At 36.8% G+C, this 23,567-nt stretch overlaps 1 protein-coding gene across 1 annotated transcript in view; it reads right to left on the bottom strand.

Annotated features, from left to right (window-relative positions):
* Positions 1-23,567, bottom strand: part of MALRD1 (MAM and LDL receptor class A domain containing 1) — a 690,246-nt gene that overhangs the window by 265,086 nt on the left and 401,593 nt on the right. Inside the window, exon 29 of the mRNA XM_063611006.1 lies at positions 9,490-9,673. Coding sequence (XP_063467076.1) covers positions 9,490-9,673 — 184 coding nt within the window. The remainder of the gene's footprint in view (positions 1-9,489; positions 9,674-23,567) is intronic.

The raw sequence follows: 23,567 nt of genomic DNA, 5'->3' as shown, positions 1-23,567 counted from the left end.
TCTTCTATAAAGAGTATATTTAACAAATTATATCAATTGTTGGCAGAAAATTTTAGCTCTAGGTACAAAAGGTGCTTTGCAGTGTATAAAGAAACCTAGTATAAAAATAGTCATATATAATCAGGTAAAGAAAGAAACTGCTATGACCTGGGTCTGTTTCAAGTTAAATAACACTTGTAGCTAAGGGTCATATTCTTTTCCCTCCTTTTCCTTACTGAAAAGATTTTGAATCCAAAATAAAACAAACCTGTAATAAGAAGGATTATTTCAATATTAAAAATTTTTAAAACATCACTCACAATGTTTTAAAATACTTAAACTAGTATTACTAAAACATTCTACTATTAGAAACACTAATGATATGTCTGATATCACTTGTTTTCTTTCAAGACCATTTGAAATCATTGGCAAACTAGATATTGCCGAACATTTCTCCCTGTGGCCTTGGACCAACCCAGGTCTCCCTAGTTTCTTGCTTGCAGTTCTTAAGAAGAAATGGCAGAATGTGCTGGGAATGCAACATTCTGAGATAAGAGGGACGTTCTAGAACAGCCAGGTTTTGGTTCCAATTCCTTTTCGAAACAGAACATCCTCTCATGCTTTCACCTAAGGTATAAAACCCAGGGCGGGCTTTGCCAGATCATCAGCTGTGGTGCAACGGGGTCTTGCACTGATGAGATTCCATCCACCCTAGGCAGCTTTCCTGAGCCTTGGGGGACCAGCTTAATGACGAACCCTAATTTTCTGTTGTCCCTTGCTGCCTATCTGTAGGTAATAAACCCGCTTTATGTAATTAGTATATGAGGATACAGTCTCACCAGACTCAGGCAAGTTGGTAACCAGTGGACAGTGAAACTGCTTGACAGATTTGTCAGGTGCTATGTGACTGCTTTTACCTCCAAGTTGTTTATCATTATTTTAGTAGTATTCTACGATGTTATGGCTAAATACGGCTGTTTCCATGCCATTAAGCATCAGGAAGGAAATCAACTCAGCTGATATTTGGTGTAACATCTAGCTATTTCAATTTTTCAGAGTCTTAAGGATTCAATTAAATATGATGGTGTTGATGAATGATGACAATCATATCAAACATTGCTTGAGTAGTTACCATGAAGAGTTATTGTATAAAGCACTTGGCATACATTAACTTTTAAATCTGCACTATCATTTTAATTTTAATTTTTTTTTTTTTTTTTTTTTTTGAGATGGAGTCTCACTCTGTCACCAAGGCTGGAGTGCAGTGGTGTAATCTTGGCTCCCTGCAACCTCTGCCTCCCAGGTTCAAGCAATTATCCTGACTTAGCCTCCTGAGTAGGTGGGATTACAGGTGTGTGCCAAAACCCCCAGCTAATTTTTTAATTTTTAGTAGAGATTGGGTTTCACCATGTTGGCCAGGCTGGTCTGGAACTCCTGACCTCAAGTGATCTGCCTGCATTGGCCTCCCAAACTGCTGGGATTACAGGTATGAGCCACCATGCCTGGCTGGCAGGTTCTATTTTTATTGCCATAAAGAAACTGAGGCATTGAGTTGCTAAGCACTTATTCAAGATCACACAGCAAGTAAGTGGCAAAGCCAGGATTTGAACCTGGGAAGTCTGACACCAGGCTTGGCTTGCTTAATCCCTATGCTGTGAGCAGGCATTTCTGATGCCAAAGCTCTGCATGATGAGGACCATCACTGTCTCTCTACCCTTCTTCCCTTTCACTCCAGCAATTTGCTCTTCTAGCAAATCTGCCTCACTGGTCCACTGGTCGCTAAGCCTCGATTTCTCTTCCCTGAGACGTTTGCACAATTGCCTCCTCAGTTCACTTAAGCCTTTGTACAACTACAACCATCAAATAGGCTGTTTCTGCCCACTCTAATCAGGGAAATATTTCTCTATTACTTTTTCCTTTTACCATTCATAGCAGTTATCACTACTACATACTATATTACACATTATTTTGCTTATTATCTGCATTTGCCACTGGAATGTAACTCAATAAAGACAGGAACTTGCTCTATTCTGAATTTTTACACATATAACAAGATTTGAATGCATGGTATCTATTAAACCACCTGTCTGGCCATCCACTCATGCATCCAACCATCCATCCTTACATCCATTCATTTATCACTTATCCATCCTTACATTATACAGTACTACATATTATCTAGCCATTCACTATTAAAAATAAGTCACTTTTAATTATTTTGTTAGGGTGGGATGTGCATTAGTTTTCTACTGATTGCCATCTTCTTTTTCTTCGTTTCCTTTTCTGACAACATTTACTTTAAAAGAAGCCTGCAGCCAGGGGCAGTGGCCCTCGCTCGAAATTCCAGCACTTCGGGAGGCCAAGGTGGGCAGATCACGAGGTCAGGAAATCAAACCATCCTGGCAAACATGGTGAAACCCCGTCTCTACTAAAAATACAAAAATTAGCTGGGCGTGGTGGTGCATGCCTGTAATCCCAGCTACTCAGGAGGCTGAGGCACGAAAATCGCTTGAACCCAGGAGGTGGAGGTTGCAGTGAGCCGAGATTGTGCCATTGCACTCCAGCCTGGCAACAGAGTGAGACTCTGTCTCAAAATAAATAAATAAATAAATAAATAAATAAATAAATAAATAAATAAACGTCACTTTTAATTATTTCATTAGGGTGAGATGTGCATTACTTTTCTACTCATTGCCATCTTCTTTTTCCTGTCTGACATTTACTTTAAAAGAAGACTGTGAGCGATCTGAATGCAACACTCAGAGCACTCAAATGTGAGCAGAAATACAGCTTTTCATGTAAACTAAGTGAAAAAGGTAAGTTCTGAAGTTAAACTCTATGGAGTTCTCTTTACAGATTTGTGTGTGAACTTTATATAGAGCAATCACTGTTTTGTGATCTCCCAAGTTCAATTTGAATCCAGAGCGATGCTGCACTGAGATCATTATCATCATGCCACTGTTTTTCACTCCAGATCAATCACTGTTTAAAGTACACTCAGGAGTCATACATACAGTTTTTAAAAGGAAAAAATGAAAGATGTGAAAGTGGCTATAATAGAAAAGAATGTCTTTTTACATTATGTGTAAAGACAACACCTAAGACATCTGAAATTATAGTAATGCCAGCTTCTTTTATTTTACCCTCAAGGTAATTTTTCTTTTCATAATTAAGATTATTTCGGGGGTGTGAGTGTTTTGCTATGTATAAATGTTGGGAAAGATTGAGTAGCTACTGTCAGAAGATTCTGGAAACATTCTCTGTTCCCTAAATCATCTCTTCCTTTTCCTTGAACTGAAAACTGGTCATCATTCAATTGAATTTTCTAGATATTCAGTTGAAAAGGCAACATCTTATACCATTATTGGATTCTAGCCTGAGGTCCTGGGTTTACCAGTGTCTTCGAGCAGTTCACAGAGGGGTCTTGGAAATAGAAAACATGGGGGGAAACACACTGGGGAAGGAGACAAATGCGAGGAATTAAGAAAGGGGCACTGAAAAGGGAAACAGAAAAATCCACAAAACTGAACACTCTGGAATGCACACATTTCAGCCCAGCTCTCTGTAGATGTGTGCAGTGCATTGCACAAAGCTTTCTGCAGACTAGAAAATCGATAATGTTTGCTGAACATGTGAAAGTGAAGGAACAAAACAGAATAGGATTCTAAATGTGATGTAAAACGTGTTGCCCCTAGAACAATTAAGAAACCTTGCAGTGTAGTTCATTTATATTTACTGGCCAATAAATATTCAGATGCTTGCTATATATCATGCATTTTTCAAAGTACATTATACAGAGTTAATAATTTGATCCTCGTAAGAACTTTATGAGATAGAAGCATTATTATTACTATTTTATAGATGAAAAACATAAGGCAAAAGAAGATCATGTTATTTGCCTAAAACCATAGAGCAGATAGCAAATGGGTAAGCTAGGACTAACACCTAGTGGTCTTATTGCTGATCTGGGATCTTAACAGCTGACATAAATGCTACTTAATATTAATAGTAAGCTCCCTGAGTATTAGGTGAATGACTGTACTTAAGAAACGATTGTACTTTAAGTAACATTCTGAAATTTCAGAAGTCATTTAAATTTCGAACTTTAGAATTGCAATAATAGACTATTCCTTTCCTTTCAATATGAATTGTCTTCCTACTTCTTTGTTCTGTGGAATGGTTGCTACATTTTATAAGATTTCTGTACAAACCATTTTTAAACCAACTTGAATAAAAAGGAGAGACATCAAATTTATAATCTGTCACTTATTTTTCTATGAATTAAGCTACTTGCTTCCTTACTAACTTGTCCAAAAAGGAGAGAGGCTTCTTATTGTGTTCCTGGACAGACTACAGAATATGCCCATTATTTTGCTTTATTTTTCTTTCTAGAAAAATACATTTGACAGTAAGTTGAAGATAGCACCATAATGTATTCACAATGCAAAGAAATAAAAAAGAATATATCTAGCTTATGTTGGCTATTTTCTAAATATTATCTAATAAATTGAGTTGTAAGTTTTTGAATAGAAAGTAAGAAAGAAATACGAAACTTAAACAGCTTTCCTATTTGCAGGTAAAGTAGATAATTACCAAATATGTACAATACATATTATGGTATATAAAATGTGTGTGTGTGTGTGCACAGACAGTCCTTGATTTACAGGGGTTTGATTTATAATTCTTCAACTTTACACTGGATTTATCAAGACATAACCTCATCATAAAACCAGGAGCATCTGCATTTACAACGATTTGACTTACAATTTTTGGATTTTATAACGGGTTGATTTGGTATGGAATGCATTTTCAACTTATACGGGTTTATCCATATAAACCATTTATCCATATATACACCATCATAATTCCAGGAATATTTGTATATACCATTATATATAGATATATATAGATATAATCTGTATGTATGTATCATATAATTATATGTATATCATATGTATCATTATGTTATGTATACATATGTATATCATATGTATAATTATATGTATATCATATGTATAATTATAATTATATGTATATCATATGTATAATTATAATTATATGTATATCATATGTATAATCTACCTTTCCTCATTTCTACTCACAACCGATTTAAAATTTGCTCTCAATGATTCTGAAATTTAAAAACATATTCATAAATTCCAGAGTCGTATCAGATAATTGTAGGGAAATCACAGAGATTACCTATTATGATCCTGTTGTTTTGTGGATAAAGAACCTGAGGCTCTAAAAGAGTAGGATTAAATTAATATGATTAGGGTCAAAATCTGAAAAGAGTACGCAAGTCTATAAAATCTATATAAATCTATAAAAATATGGTGATTGCTTTTTGACATTTCCTGGCTAATGTTCTCTCCCACACTTCGAAGCGAATCTTTTCTCATCTTCAACTGTCCCTAGACTGTTCAATTTGATTCCACTCCCTGGAGCGTTTTTATTGGCATCTTTGTTTTTTAATTGTTTGGTTTTTGAATGTGGGCTGTTATCATAGAAGGGAATCCTGTTGGATCAATTTTGAGAGTTCAAATTGTTCCAGCCCCACAGACCTAATCACAGATATGTTGGACCCATTCATTCTCCAAGTCAGAAAACCTGTCCACTGTTAGTTGCCATTCTCAAACCCGGCTGCATTTTCCAGTGAATATCTGTTGACTCTTTTGTGATTTTCCTGCCTTCCCCCTTATAGAAATAAATAATACACAAGTCTTGTCACTGTTTGTAGTTTGTCCTATTAGTTTGTATTTTGGATTTTGTAGGGATGTATTTTCATTTAATTTTGTTGCATATGTTTTTCATGACTTGCTGACTTTGCTAATTAGGTTCTCTGACTGTTTTGTGTGAGGACTTGGGAGAATCCAAAAGCTGTTAGGCCACTACTATCACCATCTTTCCAGAATTCTTTATCTTTTTTCTTTGAGACAGGGTCTGACTCTGTTACCCAGGCTGGAGTGCAGTGGCATGATCATGGCTCATTGAAACCTCCAACTCCTGGGCTTAGCCTCTTGCAATTCTCCTGCCTCAGCCTCCTGAGTAGCTGGGACTACAGGCACAAGCCACCATGCCTGGCTTATGTTTTAATTTTCAATTTTTTTTTTTTCCAGACAGAGTCTTGCTCCATCATCCTAGCTGGAATGCAGTGGCATGATCTCGGCTCACTGCAAACCTCTGCCTCCCTGGTACCGGCAGTTCTCATGCCTCAGCCTGCTGAGTAGCTGGGATTACAAGCATGTGCCACAACGCCCAGCTAATTTTTCTATTTTTAGTAGAGTTATGGTTTCACCATGTTGGCAAGGCTGGTCTAGAACTCCTGGCCTTAATTAATCCACCTGCCTCAGCCTGCCAAAGTGCTGGATTGCAGGAATGAGCCATAGTGCCCGGCCTAAAATTTTTACAGAGATGGGAGTTTCGCTCTGTTGCCAAGGTAAGTCATTCCTTTCATTTAAAAAGTTTTATTGATTTATAATTTACATGCCATTAAGTCTAGCCATATAACATTTAATGTTTCTAATATGTTCATGAAGTTGTACAATGATCACTATAAACAACATTAGAATATTTTTGTCACTCCATGAATAAACCCAATATCAATTAGCAGCCATTCCCCTCTCCCCATTCGCTCACACCTAAGTCACCACTCACCTCCTCTCTGTCTCGATACATTTGTCTGTTCTGTACATTTCACATAAATGGTAGCATACAATATATGGGGATTTTTTGTGATTAGTAAAATGTGACAGAAATAAACATTCAGTCATTTTTTAAGTTATTTATTTCAAATGCAGAACATCAATGACTTCATGATAAATTGTGTGGTAAACTGGTAGTTTATGATCTGAAGTTGGTTTCCTAATACAGGGCAATAAAGCACCATTTGAGAATATGGCATGTTAATAATAATGATGATCACTTTTATAATAAAATGTAACATTAATTTTTCTTTGTGCCAAGACTATTCAAAGAACTTCACATGTATTAAAGTATTTAATATTCACGTAAACTTATGATGAAAATACTATTTTCATCTTCTCAATTTTATTGATGAGGAAACCGATGCAAAGCAAAATGGAGAAACTTACCTGAGCCAGATGACACAGCCAGATGCCATGCCCACATAATTTGACTAGAGACTCCTTGTTCTTAACCACTATGAGAAAGTGCCTTTCTGACTTTGAGGTGTTTTGCTAAATACCATTCTCATCTTCTAAAGTGGCAACCGCAGAAAGCAACTTAGTGTAACTTACACTCTAAGCTCCCTCTGATCATCCATGTTACACAGCCCTGATATTTCACCGGCATAAAGCTAAACACTAAGATGATTAAAAAGAATGTTGTTTAGTTCCATTCATAGTCTTTCAAACTTTCTCATAATTTTTTCATGTTTTCTATCTTAACTGAAAAACAATTTGAAAATCCTTGTTAATTGTAGATGGCTGGGCTGTTAAAAACCAATGGCTACTTTTTCTGAAAATGTATTAAATGTGTAATTTACTATATTCAACTATAATTGACAACATGATGCCTCTTTACTTGATGAAAAAGAAAGAACTATAGGCCTAAAAGCAATTGATCACTAAATGTAAGATATTAAAGTATAACTTAGTAAGCCAAGTGTTGGCTTCAATTGAACAAAATTAATTGTAATCATGTAAATTCTCACAGAACTCTATTACAAAAAAGGGAAGAAAGAGTGCAAACTTCTACATGAAACTGGCAAAGCTAGAATAATAATTCTCAGTTTCCTTCTGTCCTGAATCAATCCATCTAGGAATCATTCTGCTTCCCTTGAGAGGAAAGGAATTTCTCTTATTGAATAAAGCTTCTTTCTTTCTAAAATCTTAAAGAAAGTTTTGAAGAATTTTTCCTTTTCAAGTTGCCAAAATCATTTCTAGATTGAGTTACTAACCATAATAGAATTTCAACATATTACTTGGAAAGTTACTAGGAGAGAGTTTAAGAAGCATATTCTCACATCTAAGATTCCCTTTACACAAATACATGTGCAAAACCTCATCTTCTTTCATTAAGACACTGCCTCCCCAGCATCTTGAAGCCCAAATCCTGTCTCCGGCATGACATAGATACCTGGAGCTACATGCTCCTTACATGGTATGAAACACATAATTTCTGGTTTTATGTAACATAAGGTAGCTGAGTAACAACTACCTTTTCTGGAAACATAGGTTGGAGGAGAGGGAATTCAAAGTTTAAAGAATGTATTTCTAAGCAGAATCTTTTGAAACAGTACCGCTCATAAAAAGAGCAGATGCTGTAACACTACGAAAAAACCAAAGTCACATTTTTGAACTGCCTCAGTGAAATATTTTAATATGACAGCAACAATAAAATTAAATAGCATTCAGGTTTAGCTCTTTTAGTCGCAGAGGCTTGCTGCCAAGTGAATCAGTATAGAAAACCACAGAAGGCATATCTTTCATTGGCAGTATATCTCACACAGGATTATTTTGGAAACCAAATGGAATAATTCCTCTGAAAGAAATTTGCAAACTGTGAAATTGTACAAATGTATTTATAATTATTTTTGACATTTTCTGGGTAGTTTTGTAAAGAGAATCTAAGTGTAGTTATACTTCTCATTTAGTAACATGATAAATTGCAGTACTTTTTTTTCAAGTTACTGTTCACAGGCTGGAGTAGTATCTTTAAATCTCCCAAGCACAGCTCTCACCTCAATTTCTGCTTGAATTTTGCCTGATTGAATTTATTTCTTATAGATGCACTAACTACCAGATTTCTAACCTGTTTTTACTGGTTCATTTATAATTAGTTTAAATTAGGTAAATACATGTAAATATTAGGCTCACATTTAAAATTGTATTGAAAAACAAATTCAGAAGGGAAAAATTATTCATGTTAGAAAGTGGATGGTATGGAAGGAAGAGGGGAGTAACTTGTGCAATTGAAAGATGAAGAACATATCGCTATGGTCTGACTGTTTATTCTCCTCCCTTCATTCATATGTTGAAATCCTAAACCCAAAGGTGATAGTGTCCAGAGATGGGGTCTTCAGGAAGATGACTAGGTCATGAGGGCAGAGCCCTCATGAATGGGATTAGTGCCTTTATAAACTAGGCCCAAGGGAGCTCATTTTATAAGGGCTCCACTTGGACTCCACCAAGTGAAGACACAGCAAGAAGGTGCCATCTATTAACCAGGAAATGAGCCTTCACCAGATACCAAATCTGCCTGTCTTAATCTTGGACTTCCCAGCCTCCAGAACCACAAGGAAAAAATTTCTGTTGTTTATATGCTACCCAGCTTATGGCATTTTGTAACAGCAGCCCAAACAGACTAAGATAGGTATTATCTCTTAACATATAGTTTTAAGTTCACAATTATAAAATCATACCTTTCCATTGATTAGTGTATGTATATAAAATATGTAACAGTAAAGCATTTTAAACATGTGTAACAAAAATAAAATGGCTAGATTATAAATGTGTTTCCAAATGGAAGTGCTTTCTGGAAACTTACCAGTCGTGCAGTTTTTAAATTCAATATCATCAATTGCAGCTCCTCCTCCCAGGTCCCTTGTTCTGATGCCTTGAAATATGACTTCAAAATTCCTTAACTTTCCTAGTAGGATGTCAGCCTTTTGCCAATGATTACCAGGGTTCTGCTTACTTTCTTCCCATACTTTTGATAGTCCTTTCTCTGTCTGAAAGTAAAGAAGTTTGTATGAGGGAAATAATCAAACACGAAAGAAGATGACGTGGTGTGAGGCAAAACCTGGTTATTTATCTCAGAAGCATGTGACCAATAAAAACTGAAAAAACAAAGAAGCACTGAATCTGTGAAAGTTGATCTCACAAATTGAGTCATTCTTGTCAAACCCAACTCAAACAGAGTCAAGAGGTCAGGGGTCGGGGAAAGCACTCAGGGCATGTAACACTGCTCCAAAAATATAACTCTCTACAAACCTGGCTCCTGAAACTCACAGTTGTAACCTGAAACTAGTTGTATCTGACAGATACTGAAACAATCTGCTGAGACTCTAAAACTAGTTTTACCCATCATGCACCAGTTAGAGCTTTCCAGCTCCGCACAACTTTACTAGTGCCAATGAACTTTCTTTAACAACAATATGGAACATTTCTTTTTTTTTCCTCCCCTAAAAAACTTTTATTTTAGGTTCAGGGGTACGTGGGCAGGTTTGCTATACAGGCAATCTCCTGTCATGGAGGTTTGATGTACAGATTATTTTGTTGACCAGGTACTAAGCATAGTATCAAATAGTTATTTTAACATTTCTCTTTTATAAAACCTCCAATCTTCTCTTTGTTCTTCAGATATACTGAAGACCACCTGGTCTGTGTATATGCCCCAAATTGCAATTCTTGCTTCCCTCAAAAAAATTTTTAGAGATTTTTATCTATATTTTATTTAACTTCAACATATCTCTGATGATAACTATGACAGAGTTTATCTCAACGAAACAGAGGCATATTAATCTACTAAACTATTTCCCAAAATAAAAACTAGCAGAATTAGCAATACACTGATTTTGGAATTTTTAGAGACACCATTATTATAAATTGCTCTACTCGGATCATGAGGTCAAGACATTGAGACCATCTTGGCCAACATGGTGAAACCCTGTCTCTACTAAAAATACAAACATTAGCTGAGCGTGGTGGCACGCAGCAGTAGTGCCAGCTACTTGGGAGGCTGAGGCAGGAGAATTGCTTGAACCCAGGAGGCAGAGGTTGAAGTGAGCTGAGATCGCACCACTGCATTCCAGCCTGGCAACAGAGTGAGACTCTGCCTCAAAATAAATAAATAAACGAAACTAAGCTAAAATAAAACAAATTGCCCTACTCAGTAAAATCCACCTTTCCTTGCATTTACACAAATTATTTATATTTGATTAAAACTGAACGGTTTACTGAGGCCCTGGGTTTCTAGTTCCAGATGTCATTAGATATCCAAACTTCTATTCATACTGTGTAATTATTCAAGTTGTAGCTTCTTACAAAAAGCTTAAATCGCTGACATAGGAAAACCGAAAAGGAGAAACATGTTGGAGAAACCACTTATCCCTGATGGATGTAATAAAGGATTTATGAAGCGAATTGAATGTGGAGGAAAATTGATAATTTTAACAGCAGTCAGATTCCAAAAATTATATTATTATATAATCATATTATTTTGATTTTCATAAATTCCATTATAATGTAACTATTATATAAGTAACAACTATAAATGTTTTTAAATAAAATTTTTAATTGAAAAGGAAAAATTAATTTTCTAAAAATCTTATGTAAACATGAATATCTGAGGTTGGTTAACTAGTAATTCAATACTCTAATATATGAACAGTCCCAGTATAAGGTAACATGGCATAAAGTGACATATAATCCCAATGACCGAACAAAAATGACAACTTCATTAAAACAGCATATTAACCAGTGGAGCACAGGACGAGGCTTAGATTGTATACACTGTTCTTTCGTATTCTAGGTCTAGCCCTTTCTGGGAACTAGATGATTTAACAAATCATAATGATGGAAATTTGGCAAAGAAAAAAATATACAGATATACACAGTATTATGTTTATGGTTAGTTCCCAGTTAATATTCCTTGGTCCTGGATCATCCCATTTTCATGATGACTCACAAGAAAAACTTTGTCTCTGAAGCTAGTAATCAAAACAGTAGACTAGAGGAGAAGATTTAGGGAAATGACATACAAAAGTGAAGCAAAATATTCCAATAGATTTATAGCATATAGGTATGAAATGTGTAATTTACACATAATTTAAAGAATAAAAGCTAAAGAGGAAAAAAAAGGAATGTCTGAAAAGGGGATACCAAGGAGCTAGACATTCATAACTTCATGTTTTCATGTTTTCAGGGAACTAATGCTAATAAATATGTCTGATGCCTTGTTCTGCTGAGGTAGATGAAGATGTTTGATCAAGTGTTTCTTCCTCTGCATGGTTACAGAGAGCACAACTATGCATCAGTTAGTCTAAAATTAACTTTGCAAAACAACTAACAGTTTATAGATACATCATTAACATCCTTATCAGAACAACAACAAACCTGACACCCACAGATTCATGTAACTTCTGTATTAAAAGGGGTGGAGAATTCACACCTAATGAATGGAATTTCGTATCTTTTTGATGACTAAAGAAGAAAAGTCCTTCTCAAGGTTAGTCTTTGACTCTCAGTGATGTCTTAGTGATTTGAAATCAAAGGGATGGTTAATTAAATTAAAAATTAAAGGAAAGGGTGGTCTGTCTGACTCCTAGAAATATTAGAGGCTGGATATTGATAAAAGACTGTCTTGATTTACAAACTTAATTCACTTTACTAAGTTTTCCTATTAATCTGCCTCTGCAGTGTATAAAGCCACTCATTAGCTATGCCAAATCCTCAAAGAATTTTCAACAAACACCATCAAAGAAGAGCATATGATCACACTAATCAAAAAGGACAAAAAACCAAACACCGCATGTTCTCACTCATAGGTGGGAATTGAACAATGAGAACTCATGGACACAGGAAGGGGAACATCACGCTCCGGGGACTGTTGTGGGGTGGGGGGAGGGGGGAGGGACAGCATTAGGAGATACACCTAATGCTAAATGACGAGTTAATGGGTGCAGGAAATCAACATGGCACATGGATACATATGTAACAAACCTGCACATTGTGCACATGTACCCTAAAACCCTAAAGTATAATAAATAAAAAAAAAAAAAAATGCGAACCATTTCTTAAATCTTACAACTGGTCTTCTAGTAAAAAAAAGAGACAAATAATGAATTCACTATCATTTTATGTGTTAGAAAAATAATGAGGGTAAATTATTTTGCATACCAACCACAGATCAACCTAATGATGATGTACTACAAGACATCATTCTAATATATCAGCTGTTGTTTCATAACATCAAATGTTATCCCTATAATTAACAAAAATACTCATCTAAATGTGCAATGGAGGTTTATTTCCTTATCCATTCATTCATTCCTTTATTCAGCAAACTTTCTGTGCTCACACAGCTCCAGGTTCTATGTTAGATGCCAGTGACAAAAAGGTGAAAAGCCATGGAGCCTATCTGGAGATGTAATAATTTAATACAGGAGAAAAAGTCATAAAAATAAACTACTATAAAAGTGCTCTCATTCTTGCTCGTGCTCTGTGTATGTGTGTGTCTGTGTGTGTGTGTGTGTGTTCCTAACAGAGAAACTTTTTAAATGTAGTCAATCCCCAAATTTTTATTCCACATGTCATTCCTTCACCTATTTACTTAATATCCTGATTTAAATTCATTCAAAACTGTGAAAGTGAAAAATTGCTCACTCCCAACTCATAACTTTGCCACTGCTGAGGGACTTGTCCCTTGTATAGATATAGATTTTAATCAAAATACCTAGAGGAAGTAAGCATAGGAAAAGTGATTAACCACATTAATAATAGTAAAAAATAGACACTAATACAAAAATGGTTAGAGATATTGAAGAATTATTTTCTTCTTATAATTTAACCTTTTTCCAAATTTTGAATTGATTCCTCACATATAGTATATGCATGGACCTTTTGTCTTACAAATTGCATATTTATTTTATAGTGTGTTTGTCTTCATACTTTATGCCAGTCTTTCCTTAATGGGCTGTGCAAAGAAAGGTAATAAGAAACACTAAAAAGACAGAACTACTTCAAATTGTACAAACATATTAATAGATAGATCTCCTTGGAAGTTCCATTTCATATTTTTGAAGTGAATATACAAGTTTTTGCCAAATAACTAGCCATTTTTTAAAACCATTTAAATAATACCTCTCTTTTTTCCAACTGACATCTTTATCTATTTCTAGAGTTTTTAGTATTTAATAAGGGTAAATAAATATAAGAATGTATTTTTCTGCATTTCCAACAGAGGTACCGGGTTCATCTCACTGGGGCTTGTTGGACAGTGGGTGCAGCCCACAGAGTGTGAGCTGAAGCAGGGCGGAGCATTGCCTCACACAGGAACCACAAGGGATTGGGGAATTCCATTTCCTAGCCAAGGAAAGCCATGACAGACGGTACCTGGAAAATCGGGACACTCCCACACTACTACTGCACTTTTCCAATGGTCTTAGCAAACGGCACATCAGGAGATTATATCCCGTGCCTGGCTCGGAGGGTCCCACGCCCACGGAGACTTGCTCATGGCTAGCACAACAGTCTGAGACTGAACTGCAAGGCGGCAGCAAGGCTGAGGGAGGGGCGTCCACCACTGCTGAGGCTTGAGTAGGTAAACAAAGTGATCGGGAAGCCTGAACTGGATGGAGCCCACCACAGCTCAAGGAGGCCTGCCTGCCTCTGTAGACCCCACTTCTGAGGGCAGGGCATAGCTGAACAAAAGGCAGTAGAAACTTCTGCAGACTTAAACATCCCTGTCTGACAGCTTTGAAGAGAGTAGTGGTTCTCCCAGCATGGAGTTTGAGATCTGAGAACGGACAGACTGCCTCCTCAAGTGGGTCCCTGAGCACAAGTAGCCTAAGCGGGAGACACCTCCCAGTAGGGGCCGACTGACACCTCATACAGCTCAGTGCCCCTCTGAGACGAAGCTTCCAGAGGAAGGATCAGGCAGCACCGTTTGCCATTCTGCAATAGCTGCTGTTCTGCAGCCTCTGCTGGTGATACCCAGGCAAACAGGGCCTGGAATAGACCTCCAGCAAACCTGAAGCTGAGGGTCCTTACTGTTTGAAGGAAAACTAACAAACGAAAAGGACACCCACACCAAAACCCCAACTGTATGTCACCATCATCAAAGAACAAAGGTAAATAAAACCACAAAGATGGGGAGAAACCAGAGCAGAAAAGCTGAAAATTCTAAAAATCAGAGCACCTCTTCTCCTCCAAAGGAATGCAGCTCCTCGCCAGCAACGCAACAAAGCTGGACGGAGAATGACTTTGATGAGCTGACAGAATAAGGCTTCAAACGATTGGTAATAACAAACTTCTCCAAGCTAAAGGAGGATATGCGAACCCATTGCAAAGAAGCTAAGAACCTTGAAAAAAGGTTAGATGACTGGCTAACTAGAATAAACAGCATAGAGAAGACCTTAAATGACCTGATGGAGCTGAAAATCATGGCACGAGCGCTACATGATGCATGTACAAGCTTCAGTAGCTGATTCGATCAACTGGAAGAAAGGGTATCAGTGATTGAAGATCAAATGAATGAAATGAAGTAAGAAGACAGGGTTAGAGAAAAAAGATTAAAAAGAAATGAACAAAGCCTCCAAGAAATATGGGACTATGTGAAAAGACCAAATCTACGTCTGATTGGTATACCTGAAAGTGACAGGAAGAATGGAACCAAGTTGGAAAACACTCTGCAGGATATTATCCAGAACTTCCCCAACCTAGCAAGGCAGGCCAACATTCAGATTCAGGAAATACAGAGAATGCCACAAAGATACGCCTCGAGAAGAGCAACTCCAAGACACATAATTGTCAGATACACCAAAGTTGAAATAAAGGAAAAAATGTTAAGGGCAGTCAGAGAGAAAGGCCGGGCTACCCACGAAAGGGATGCCCATCAGATTAACAATGGATCTTTCAGCAGAAACTCTACAAGCCAGAAGAGAGTGGGGACCAATATTCAACATTCTTAAAGAAAAGAATTTTCAAACCAGAATTTCATTTCCAGCCAAACTAAGCTTCATAAGTGAAGGAGAAATAAAATCCTTTACAGACAAGCAAATGCTGAGAGATTTTGTCACCACCAGGCCTGCCTTACAAGAGCTGCTGAAGGAAGCACTAAACATGGAAAGAACGACTGGTACCAGCCACTGCAAAAACATGCCAAATTATAAAGACCATCAAGGCTAGGAAGAAACTGCATCAACTAACAAGCAAAATAACCAGCTAACATCATAATGACAGGATCAAATTCACACATAACAATATTAACCTTAAATGTGAATGGGCACAATGTTCCAATTAAAAGACACAGACTGGCAAATTGGATAAAGAGTCAAGACCCATCAGTGTGCTGTATTTGGGAGACCAATCTCACATGCAGACACACACATAGGCTCAAAATAAAGGGATGGAGGAAGAGCTACCAAGCCAACGGAAAACAAAAAAAGCAGGGGTTGCAATCCTAGTCTCTGATAAAACAGACTTTAAACCAACAAAGATCAAAAGAGACAAAGAAGGCCATTATCTAATGATAAAGGGATCAATTCAACAAGAAGAGCTAACTATCCTAAATATATATGCACCCAATACAGGAGCACCCAGATTCATAAATCAAGTCCTTAGAGACCTAGAAAGAGACTTAGACTCCCACACAATAATAACACCCCACTGTCAACATTAGACAGATCCACGAGACAGAAGGTTAACAAGGATATCCAGGACTCAAACTCAGCTGTACACCAAGTGGACCTAATAGACATCTACAGAACTCTCCACCCCAAATCAACAGAATATACATTCTTCTCAGCACCACATCACACTTATTCCAAAATTGACCACATAGTTGGAAGTAAAGCACTCCTCAGCAATTGTAAAAGAACAGAAATGATAACAAACTGTTTCTCAGACCACAGTGCAATCAAACTAGAACTCAGGATCAAAACTGCTCAACTACATGGAAACTGAACAACCTGCTCCTGAATGACTACTGAGTACATAACAAAATGAAAGCAGAAATAAAGACGTTCTTTGAAATCAATGAGAGCAAAGACACCACATACCAGAATCTCTGGGACACATTTAAAGCAGTGTGTAGAGGGAAATTTATAGCACTAAATGCCCACAAGAGAAAGCAGGAAAGATCTAAAACTGACACCCTAACATCACAATTAAAAGAACTAGAGAGGCAAGAGCAAACACATTCAAAAGCTAGCAGAAAGCAAGAAATAACTAAGATCAGAGCAGAACTGAAGGAGATAGAAACACAAAAAAACCCTCCAAAAAATCAATGAATCCAGGAGCTGGTTTTTTGAAAAGATCAACAAAGTTGATAGACTGCTAGCAAGACTAATAAAGTAGAAAAGAGAGAAGAATCAAATAGATGCAACAAAAAATGATAAAGGGGATATCACCACTGATCCCACAGAAATACAAACTACCATCAGAGAATACTATAAACACCTCTATGCAAATAAACTAGAAAATCTAGCAGAAATGGATAAATTCCTAGACACATACACCCTCCCAAGATTAAATCAGGAAGAAGTTGAATCCCTGAATAGATCAATATCAGGATCTGAAATTGAGGCAATAATTAGTAGCCTACCAACCAAAAAAAGTCCAGGATGAGATGGATTCACAGCCCAATTCTACCACAGGTACAAAGAGGAGCTGGTACCATTCCTTTTGACACTATTCCAATCAATAGAAAAAGAGGGAATCCTCCCTAACTCATTTTACGAGGCCAGCATCATCCTGATACCAAAGCTTGGCAGAGACACAACAAAAAAAGATAATTTTAGACCAATATTCCTGATGAACCTTAATGCAAAAATCCTCAATAAAATACTGGCAAACTGAATCCAGCAGCATATCAAAAAGCTTATCCACTATGATCAAGTGGGCTTCATCCCTGGGATGCAAGGCTGGTTCAACATACGAAAATCAATAAACGTAATCCAGCATATAAACAGATCCAACGATAAAAACCACATAATTATCTCAATAAATGCAGAAAAGGCCTTTGACAAAATTCAACAACGCTTCATGCTAAAAACTCTCAATAAATTAGGTATTGATGGGACGTATCTCAAAATAATAAGAGCTATCTATGACAAACCCACAGCCAATATCATACAGAATGGACAAAAACTGGAAGCATTCCCTTTGAAAACGGGCACAAGACAGGGATGCCCTCTCTCACCACTCCTATATTGTCCCTGTTTGCAGATGACATGATTGTGTATTTAGATAACTCCATCATCTCAGCCCCAAATCTCCTGAAGCTGATAAGCAACTTCAGCAAAATCTCAGGATACAAAATCAATGTGCAAAAATCGCAAGCATTCCTATACACCAGTAACAGACTAACAGAGAGCCAAATCATGAGTGAATTCCCATTCACGATTGCTTCAAAGAGAATAAAATATCTAGCAATCCAACTTACAGGGGTTGCGAAGGACCTCTTCAAGGAGAACTACAAACCAATGCTCAATGAAATAAAAGAGGACACAAACAAATGGAAGAACATTCCATGCTCATGGGTAGGAAGAATCAGTATCGTGAAAATGGCCATACTGCCCAAGGTAATTTACAGATTCAATGCCATCTCCATCAAGCTACCAATGACTTTCTTCACAGAATTAGAAAAAACTACTTTAAAGTTCATATGGAAACAAAAAAGAGCCCACATTGCCAAGACAATCCTAAGCCAAAAGAACAAAGCTGGAGGGATCACGCTACCTGACTTCAAACTATACTACAAGGCTACAGTAACCCAAATAGAATGGTACTGGTACCAAAACAGAGATATAGACCAATGGAACAGAATAGAGCCCTCAGAAATAACGCCACACATCTATAACCATCTGATCTTTGACAAACCTGACAAAAACAAGAAATAGGGAAAGGATTCCCTATTTAATAAATGGTGCTGGGAAAACTGGCTAGCCATATGTAGAAAGCTGAAACTGGATCCCTTCCTTACACCTTATACACAAATTAATTCAAGATGGATTAAAGACTTACAAGTTAGACCTAAAACCATAAAAACCCTAGAAGAAAACCTAGGCAATACCATTCAGGACATAGGCATGGGAAAGGAGTTCATGACTAAATCACCAAAAGCAAGGGCAACAAAAGCCAAAATAGACAAATGGGATCTAATCAAACTAAAGAGCTTCTGCACTGCAAAAGAAACTACCATCAGAGTGAACATGCAACCTACAAAATGGGAGAAAATTTTTACAATCTACCCATCTTACAAAGGACTAATATCCAGAATCTACAAAGAACTTAAATTTCCAAGAAAAAACCAAACCACCCCATCAAAAAGTGGGCAAAGGATATGAACAGACACGTCTCAAAAGAAGACATTTATGCAGCCAAAAGACACATGAAAAAATGCTCATCATCACTGGCCATCAGAGAAATGCAAATCAAAACCACAATGAGATACCATCTCACACCAGTTAGAATGGCCATCATTAAAAAGTCAGGAAACAACAGGTGCTGGAGAGGATGTGGAGAAATAGGAACACTTTTACACTGTTGGTGGGACTGTAAACTAGTTCAACCATTGTGGAAGTCAGTGTGGCCATTCCTCAGGGATCTAGAACTAGAAATACCATTTGACCCAGCCATCCCATTACTGGGTATATACCCAAAGGGTTATAAATCATGCAGCTATAAAGACACATGCACATGTATGTTTATTGCGGCACTATTCACAATAGCAAAGACTTGGAACCAACCCAAATGTCCAACAATGATAGACTGGATTAAGAAAATGTGGCACATATACACCATGGAATACTATGCAGCCATAAAAAAGGATGAGTTCATGTCCTTTGTAGGGACATGGATGAAGCTGGAAACCATCATTCTGAGCAAACTATCGCAAGAACAGAAAACCAAACACTGCATGTTCTCACTCATAGGTGGGAATTGAACAATGAGAACACTTGGACACAGGGTGGGGAACATCACACATCGGGGCCTGTTGTGGGGTTATGGCGGGGGAGGGATAGTATTAGGAGAAACACCTAATGTAAATAATGAGTTAATGGGTGCAGCACACCAACGTGACACATGTATACATATGTAACAAACCTGCATGTTGTTCACATGTACCCTAGAACTTAAAGTATAATTTAAAAAAAAAGAATGGGTTTTAAGCTATAGATAAAAACTCTCATAAGAACAAAAATAAAATGTAAAACTTGAAAAAATATGAAACAGAATAGCAATAAGCCTTACCATAATACAAATTGAAACATAAATAGACTACGGACTAAAAACTAGTATATAAACAGACCTCTCCCCAAGTCAATGCGAAAATGACAGAAAAATGTGAAAGAGATATTTTTAAACATTCTACAGGAGACAACAGCTCAACAAGCATACAGATGCTCAGACTTGTTGGCAATCAGACGGTGGTAGGATGGATACCTAAAGTGTGATAAGTACGCCCCAGGGAATGTTTCGCAGCAGGGAGAAGCAATGGACTGGATGTATACATCAAAGCCAAGATGGATCTTTAAGACATAGAATGAAGGGGAAAATGTAATAAACAAAATGTAAGTTTTGACACACTCGAAGTAATAGCATACATATGATAAAATGCATACAACCAAAGAATATACATTAGAAAGGCTGCCTATGGAGTAAAAGGGAAATGGAGTGGGGAAGGGGGATAAAACGTAAAATAAAATACATACAATACAAAATGAAAAATATGACACATTCCAAACAATAGTACACATATTATATACTTGTTATTTATATCTATATATACACACACTAAATACATTAAAATAAAGAAAGAAAACTATATTTTTAGCTAATTAGTATAGTTGTATAGCTAATGTACTGCACTCTAAATACTTTGACTTTTAATTATATTGTCTTGTTACTGCATCGGTTTTATTTACTCCTTGCTAATACTTATCCCACCACCCCCCCCCCCCCGGTTTTTTGAGACAGGGTCTTGCTTTGTTGCCCAGCCTGGAGTGCAGTGGTGTGACTCTAGCTCACTACAGCCTCTGACCTCCCAGGCACAAGTGATCCTCCTGCCTCAGCCTCCCACCATCAGGACTGCAAGGATGTGCCACTACAATGAGTGAACATTTTTTAAATTAATTTTTGTGCAGAGACCAGGCGGGCCTTACTATGTTGCCCAGGCTGGTTTTAAACTACTGGGCTCAAGCCATCCCCCTGCCTTGGCCTCCCAAAGTGCTGGAATTGCAGGCATGAGCCACCATGCCCAGCTTCTCTCTTTTAACTTTATTTGTACATTGCCTTAATCTTTCAGAACAATGTTTAACAATGAACATAATAATGGCTGTTTTATGTAATTTTTAAATTAAATTTTAATTAAAATTGTAATTTTTAAAAACAATTACAAATTAAAATGCAACAGATGGGTAGTTTTCAAGTATAATCTGTGAGAATTTTGAGGAAATTAGCATCTTGTAAACATATCCATGACCTCATCATGCTCCTAGTTCCCTGATGGAGACACATAACTATGAAAGTAAACAGCCAGTGGATTCAAGAAAAAGCATTGGTTGCCAGTGAATCTTGGGTGAATGGTACCCATGTTGCAGGCATTGAGTTCAGAAGAGCCTGGGATAGATCCTCTGGAAAACGTTTTTGCTGAACATTATTCACGCTGCAATCTACAAAGAAGGCTTTTCTGTCTGAGCTGTGGGGTCTGGTGGGCACAAGAAAAAAAGTCACTCACCACTCAAGAGAACCCAAAAGCCTGTATGAACACTAAAGTAAACCATCAAAATCATACCACGTCTATTTCACACCCACTGAGATGGCTAGTATAAAACAAAATAACAAGTGTTGGTGAAGAGGCGAAGAAATTGGAACTCTTGTGCACGTTGGAAAGAATGTAGAATGGTACAGTCACTGTAGAAAACAGTATGGAGGTTCTACAGAAAACTAAAAAAGGAATTACTATGTGATCCAGCAATTATGCTTCTGGGTAAGTAATTGAAGGCAGAGACTTGAAGAGATATAGTTGTAAATCCATGTTAAGAACAACGTTATTTGCAATAGCAAAATGTGGAAGGAATCTACATGTGTATCCACAAATGAATGGATATGTGGTATATATAGTCCATTATGTAATGTGGTATATACATAAAATGGAATATTATTCAGCCTTAAAAAGAAAGCCAATTCTGACACATGCTACAACATGCGTATACTTTGAGGACACTTTTATATTTGAAGACATATTTATATTTCTATTGTGCAGAGTAGAGAAGTGACAAAAAGACAACTACTCCATGATTCCACTTATATAAGACACCTAGAGTAAAAAAAGAAACACAGAGACAGAAAGTGAGATGGTGGTTTTTAAGGGCTGGGGGAGGGAAGAAAGAAGAGTTAGAGTGTAATGGATACAGAATTTCAGTTGTGCAAGATGAAAAGAGCTCTTGAATAGATTTTACCACAATTTAAAATAAAAAAATCTAAAAGTCACATCAGGGACTTCTATCAAGTCATATTTAATAGCAGAGAAAGACACGTTCTCAAAAAGAAACTACCAAAAATTGTAAGGAAGGACTTGGAATGGGGCAATTTGAGGATGTAAAGAACTGGGTCTATTAAGACAAAATTATTTCAGAAAAAAGCTTAAATGAATAATAGAATTGAGATTTCTAGAAGCCAAATATGTGATCTGAAATAAGTGAGGTTATCTCAAAATATAGCATGTATTACTGTATCGATGGGCCTCTAGGCTCTGAAGGTAGACTGCCAGGTTTAAAATTAAGCTCAGCCCTTATAAGCAGCTAGCATTAGCATATAACATTAGTTGTTGATATTATATTCAAATAATATTTATTATTAACACTATTAAGCAAGATGCAAAAAATGAATATTGTAAGTGAAAAGACAAGCAATGTGAATGGATTCAGGAAATCTAGATCCAAATGTGAGTTCCAGAGAGAAATAGATTGAGGAGAAACAATAACAAAAAAATAATAATAATAAAAGACAATTTCTGGGCTGAAGAACAATTCAAAATGTTAAGATTGAAACACGTCCTGGTGACATTTCTAAACTCCAAGCTTAAGAGAAAATGTCACGAGCTTCCAGAAATTGGAAGTTATTTACTTAGAAAGAAAGAAAATCATATCAGTATCAGGGCCCTCTCAGCCAAAACATTAAATATACAAAGCAGTGGAACAAACAAACAAAAACGAAGAAAATATGAACAAAAACAAAGAAAATATAAATAAATAAAAAGAAGAAACAAAATAAAACGAAGAACAAAGAAACAAAACAGGTGATCTTAGGACCAATACCCAAGCCATCATATCATTTATCTGTTAACTACAAAGATTTAAGCTCCGAATTGTGGCCTTGTCCTTTTGGGGTGTTTGTCATTTTCTTCTGCTACAGAATCCTGTCTACAAAAAAAATCACACTCGTTTTGCTAATATTCGTTGCCCTTTCAGTGTTTGAAGAATCATTATATTCCCCTTCAAATACTCCTCCTAAATGTAATTGTCATAATATTCTAGAAAACCCAAAAGTATAGAGATGATAAAGCTATCAGTGACTGTCAGTGGTCCAGGGCTATGGGAAGATAACTGAATAGGTGAGGAACAGGGGATTTCTTTAGAGCAGTGACACTTTTCTGTATAGCACTGTAATGGTAAGCTCAAGATACTAAGCATTTGTCAAAACTCATACAACTTAACAGCATGTTATGCCATTAAAAGTAAGCCATTTAAAAAGATCATTTAGGAGTTTTGAAGTATGCCAGGAAGAAACGCAGAATCTGACCAATGAATGCAAATATATTACAAATGTATGAAACAACCTCATAGAGGGATGAGTGGAAATAAGATATTGACCTAGAAAAATGGGGAAATGAGATGG

The sequence above is a fragment of the Symphalangus syndactylus genome, chromosome 10 (genome assembly GCF_028878055.3).
Source record: "Symphalangus syndactylus isolate Jambi chromosome 10, NHGRI_mSymSyn1-v2.1_pri, whole genome shotgun sequence".
Classification (NCBI taxonomy): Eukaryota; Metazoa; Chordata; class Mammalia; order Primates; family Hylobatidae; genus Symphalangus; species Symphalangus syndactylus.
This window is presented reverse-complemented; position numbering and strand designations above follow the sequence as displayed.